This window comes from Gymnoscopelus braueri (genome assembly GCF_963280865.1).
Source record: "Gymnoscopelus braueri genome assembly, chromosome: 22".
NCBI lineage: Eukaryota > Metazoa > Chordata > Actinopteri > Myctophiformes > Myctophidae > Gymnoscopelus > Gymnoscopelus braueri.
Genome location: NC_137624.1, coordinates 36,790,910 through 36,797,051, shown reverse-complemented (window position 1 = coordinate 36,797,051; position 6,142 = coordinate 36,790,910). Strand labels below are relative to the sequence as shown.

General features: G+C 41.5%; 1 protein-coding gene across 1 annotated transcript; it reads right to left on the bottom strand.

Annotated features, from left to right (window-relative positions):
• Nucleotides 1-1,740: 1,740 nt before the first annotated feature.
• On the bottom strand, nt 1,741-5,263 carry LOC308077828 (uncharacterized protein). Its single transcript, XM_080418784.1, has 5 exons — nt 5,218-5,263; nt 4,980-5,061; nt 4,302-4,346; nt 3,875-3,919; nt 1,741-2,617 (listed from the first exon to the last, which is right to left on the bottom strand). Exons 2-5 carry the CDS (start codon nt 5,037-5,039, stop codon nt 2,135-2,137), a joined length of 633 nt encoding a protein of 210 aa, XP_080274910.1. The 5' UTR covers nt 5,040-5,061; nt 5,218-5,263; the 3' UTR covers nt 1,741-2,134.
• Nucleotides 5,264-6,142: the final 879 nt, after the last annotated feature.

Here is a 6,142-nt window from a genome sequence, read left to right as displayed (position 1 = left end):
AGGCTTTTATACTGTGGAGGTTGATGGGAAGATGGTAGGCAGGTGTGCGAGATGAGATGACCAGAGACAGGTGCACCAATCTGGAAGCCAGGAACCAAGCAGGGACTGTGACAAATATGCATAATCTTGTGCGATATCCACAAGTTTCCTAGGGCATGGTGGGCATCACTTCCTGTCGATTTGATCAGGTATGGGTGCATCCACACATGTGCGCCAACTTGACGCCCGGAAGTCCCGTCCACTCCCATGTTATAGGAAAAACATGGGAGTGGGCGGGACTTCCGACTTCCGGGCGTCAAGTTGGTGCACATGTGTGGATGCACCCCTCAGGGATCAAATCGACCGGAAGTGATGCCCACCATGCGCTAGGAAACTTGTGGATAGGCCTAGCCCATTTCAAATGTACTTACTTTTTATTTCATTTTTACCCCCACTAGTGAGATCAGGGGCTCTAAAAGGGCCATTCACACTGAGATAGTAACTCGATAACACGATAAGTATAAAAATGAAGTTTTAAAAATCGTTTTAAGTCAAGTTGGATTGCAGGGTTCATACCACAACTATAGTAACAAATACATGGGAAACACTGGTCTGGATGTATATATGTAAGGAGCAGCCCGAACTCTAGAGGCCGCTGTCGCATACGGTTTGACTGTATCCCTAACTTACTCTGCCCAGTTAAGGTAGCAGCTTACAATCCATTCTGGAACAGAGAGTTCATCTTGTGACTTGATTTAAAAAAAACTTGTCTTGTTTTTGACTCTTACTCTCACCTGTAGCTATACCTCTCCTGTGTGTTAACCTTGCTGCTGCCGTTGATAAGTTTATGACAGCATGCACGTCGCACACACGCAGGCGCATACACACACACACACACACACACGCACGCATGCACGCACGCACGCACACACACACACACACACACACACACACACACACACACACACACACACACACACACACACAGAGTGATACAAGTGCTGACTCACATGATGACAGTAAACAAGTTCAGCCATAATAAATCACACCTCATATCATCTGAATTCCCATTCAATTCTCTGCAATGACACGATCTCAAAACACATTTGTGTGTTGGTTCCTGTTGCCTGCCAAACCTTGTGATAGAGATACAGTTTGACCACTTTGTCAGTAGCCTACTATTATAATTAGGGCATATGCCACCTTGTGAAACCCTTTCTAGTTTTATCTCAAACACAGATTTTCATATTTAGTTGAATCCTGTCCTCATCAACCACATATTCTTCAGCCATGATGTACAAGTACATACCCCAGCCATGATGTACAAGTACACCCCCTGGACATGACGCTAGTATGTCTCAGGGACTTACTCCCAATCCATCTCTTGACGCTGAGTGTTGAGTGCCAAGCAGTGCCTTGGGTCCCATTTTTATAGTCTTTGGTATGATCCGGCCAGGGAATCGAACCCCAAACATGATGAGCAGGTTGGCGCCTTGCATGGTTTCCTCCATCATCGGTGTGTGAATGAGTGGGACTGGGTGAATGTAATGCATTGGATAAAGGAGCTATACTTAAAAAAAATGCACAGCAAACATACTGTAATAGTGACTGACATTATACACACAACAAACAACATTGTGTAACATTTTTAATACACACAGCACCACTTATGATCTACAGACACCTGCAATGACTCTTTAGTTCACACCACGGAATGATTCAAATGTTAACATGTAGAAGAGTGATTAATAATAATAATAATAATATGATTCATTGGTGTGTACACAGTAAAAGTCCTCAGCGTTTGATTTATCGACCTCTAGCTCCCAGCTAGGAACCAAATGGACCCTTGGCCTTATGGGTCTGTGTTAACACAAATTTGTGTTAAATTAACACCAAGGATTTTACAGTGTACGTACTGTAATAATTCACCTCTATGTCAGCACTACAGTCACGACTAAAGTATTTTGTATAGTAAAACATTTATAATAGGAGTATACACTTTTGTCATCTGTCTTTTTTTATCCAATCCCTCCACCTGATGACTGCTGACTCTTTAATGTGCATAATCTATAGTTGCACGGCAATGTCGCACGTTGAAAATACCAGATCTACTAGATAAGACGTGTTGTGAGCTTGCAGACGGGGTCTATTTTCAGTACCGTGGAGTGAGCGTGTACATCGTGTACTGGGTCTGGGGTTGGTAAGCAGGGCTGCTCATTCCGCGGCTTTGAGTGGACGAATACGTCAAGAACATGTAAGGGTTGGAGGCAGGTTGGGCCACGGGGACGGGGCAGTAGCAGTAGCTCGGCTGCTGGTTGCTGAGGCCTTGCTGCGGCTGGTTGCTGAAGCCTTGCCACTGCTGGTTGTTGAGGCCCTGTCGCTGGTTACTGAAGCCTTGTTGCTGGTTGCTGAAGCCTTGTTGCTGGTTGCTGAAGCCTTGTTGCTGGTTGCTGAGGCCCTGCTGCTGGTTATTGAGAGGAACGGGGACGGTGCAGTAGCAGTAGCTCTGCTGCTGCTGGTTGCTGAAGCCTTGCTGCTGGTTGCTGAGGCCCTGCTGCTGGACAGGGTACAGGATGTACATGGCGGGTGTTCCGCTAGTGAGGGCAAGAGGATCCCCAAGGGGAGGAGATTCGTTCTGAGAGAGAGAGAGAGAGAGAGAGAGAGAGAATGAAATGCAGCTCAAAGTGCTTTACAGAGCAAGAATTACAGTTACAACCAATTTAACAATAAAGCAAAAAAAAAGAAAAGCAAAAGCATAAAACAACATTAAAATAATAGCAAAAGGGCAATACAGTGAGGACATGGGTAACAACACAGAGATTTAAAAATCAACAAAAAATCAGCTAAAAGCAAGAGTGAAGAAGTAGGTCTTACGCTGTGCTTTAAAGCTATCGACAGAGGCTGCCTGTCTTAGGTGTAATGGGAGTTTATTCCAAGCTGTCGGTCCGTAGAAGCAGAATGCTGCTTCACCGTATTTTTTATATGTCATTGTAGGCACCTCGAGCAGGTCAGCACTTGAAGACCTGAGGGGCCGGTTTGGAACATATCTCTCTAGGCAGTCATAGAGGTAGGAAGGGGCCAGACCATTTAGAGCTTTATAAACTAGTAAAATAGTTTTAAAATCAATCCTAAAAACAACCGGGAGCCTAGTGAAGCTAGAACTGGAGTAATATGTTCTCTCATCCTAGTTTTAGTTAAAACTGGCTGCCGCATTTTGAACAAGTTGTAATCTGTCTTAACCTGTTTTCTTTGGCAGGCCAGAGTAGAGTGCATTGCAGTAATCAAGCCGAGAGAAAACAAAAGCGTGGATCAACGTTTTTGCATCGTCCAACGACAGATAGTCTCTAATTCGTGCAATATTTCTAAGATGAAAGAAAGCAATCTTGGTAACATGATTAATGTGTGTATTAAAATTAAATTCAGAATCGATAATAACCCCCAGGTTCTTTACTGTAGTGTTACTTTCTACAGTCAGGTTGCCAAGTCTACTTATTATTGATTCTCTCTGCTCACTAGAGCCAATTATGAGAACTTCTGTTTTATCCTCATTTAGCTTAAGAAAGTTTTCATTCATCCAGCATTTTATACTGGACAGACAGGTCAATGTATCTACACACACATGTTATTAATATGTCCTTTAAGCGGCCATGAAGGACGACTTTACTAGGTCAGGGCTCTATACCAGGTCCACAAGTATTTCTTCTACACCACATCTGTCAGATGAAAATAGCTGATCTATAAGCTCACAACGCGTCGAAGCATTGTGAGCTTGTAGATCAGATATTCTAGCCAAACATTCACCCCTGGACGCTCGGGTTCAAGAGGTTCATATATTTATAAAATATAAAATGCAATATTTATATGAAACCCAGTAAAATGGGCAGACTCTTACCTCCACTGGCTCAGTGTTGGCTGCCTCTTCCACCAGCTGGCTCATCTAATAATCACCAATAAACACGTTCAGTTGAATCCTATCTAACCTTAAACAGCACCATGCACCTGATCAAATCATTCAAAGTGAACGATTAAACGTGCAGTGGACAGTAATTCTACACTTCAGTAACCGTTTCTTAGCTTTGGGAGTACACACGTTCAAGTTGGGCCATTTAAAGCTGCAATCTGACAGTTATTTTAATGAATAAAATGGCATTTTAACAAATCTGTATAGAGTATGTTAGTACAATATAATATCTGTTGGTGTTTATAGCCTGTCCCTATGCTCTGCATGACCTGTGTGGTCCATGTTGCCAACATTTACTAAATGTAAAATATAAAAGGCAATATTTATATGAAAACCAGTCAAATGGGCAGACTCTTACCTCCACTGGCTCAGTGTTTGCTGCCTCTTCCACACGCTGGCTCATCTACACACCAATAAACATGTTCAGTTGAATCATATTATCTAACCTTAAACAGCACAATGCACCTGATCAAATCAATCATCTGCATCCCTGTTCCATCATCTCAGGACCCCACCGGGTGAGAACTGATGAACTAAGTGAACGATTAAACTTTCAGTAGACCGGAATTCTACACTTCAATGTGTATTCATTATTTTAATGAATACAGTTATATATTTAACAAATCTGTATAGAGGATGTTAGTAGGCTACAATATAATGTATACAAAACATCATGCTTAAATACAGGTTGTAGCAGAGTACAGTAGCAGCCTGATCTCATAGCACATTGGTGGTTATAGTTAACTGCGATGTATTATACATGTATTATGTATGTATTTTACATACAACGTGTAATGTGAATTGTCCCTTTAACTCCCTTATATGATCCCCAGCAAGCAACATGACCAGAAATGGCACAAAGCCTGAAGAGGGCGCTATTTCATTGATTTTGCTGCCTGTTCTCATGATGGACTCTATAGTGCACTTTTGGTTACAATGATCCTGCAACAAGACAACCTTTAATCAAAAGCACAGTAATTTTACCACATTGTCTTCTATAAGACTAAATAATTAAGTAAGATAGATAAATACTTACAGGAACACTCAGCGAGTCGCTAAACAGACCCAACAGCAGCAACACCACCAGAGACTTCATGTTTCAGCTTTGATCTGTATGCCTATACACAAGCCAGACACACAAAGACACAGACAAACACAGATAAATGACTGTCATCAAATCATTTGAACTGATTGAAAGCAGAGTCATAAATCCCCCCCAGTAAATTGAACCCTGAATATAATAAAAAAGAGAGAAAAGAGAGAAGTTATCTTACCTTGTGTATCTGAACTCAGTCAATCCTCTGTCAGGCTGCTGTTGACTGAGTCATTTAAAAACCCACCAGAGATTGGCTGTCAGACCATTCAGATCATTTGGACCAATCAGATCAGAGTGGTACCTCCACAGGAATTTAACCACCACACAGCCCAACATGAAATGATGACGACTATTAATCAACTGTTATCTCTCCTATCAGAACATGCACTCAAAAACAAATCACACCAGGGGAACACATGTGGAGGTTGTCAGCCGCTTGAGGGCATTTAATTTACAAAAATGTGATTGTGAAATGGGCCATTCTACAAAATGAGTACTTTTACGTTTGGCAATGTAATTACATTTTGATGCCAGTACTTTTGTACTTTTACTTAAAGGTATAGTTCACCCCCAAAATGCCTTTTTTTGTATCGATTACTCGCCCCATGGAGCCTTGAATTCGCATTCCCTAAACCAATAATTTGATGACCGGCAGAGTATCCGGTAGGAGACTCAAAGAGTCTCCATTGAGATTCCGACAGGATACTCTGCCAGTCGTCACATTTTTGGCTTAGGAACGTGTCAAAAACCGCAAAAAAATCAAGGCTTCATGGGGTGTGTAATTGGCTGAACTAGTTTAGTCTACTTTAAGCACATTTTTTTAATACAGGACTTTTACTAGTAACAGAGATTTCTATATTGTGGTATTTCTACTTTACTTACTTTACCTTACGTAAAAAAATAGAGTGCTTCTGCGACCACTGCCTATAAAGTGCTTTTACATCCTTCATTCACTTTCAATGCATCACGGCATAATTAGTATTACTTATAGTAGCAATATACATGGAATACAGTAAGGTCATTGTAGAGCCGAGTATTATATTGATCATATACTTTGCTTAACTCATATGAAACTGCTGATTTTACATAATGATCAGTTTTAT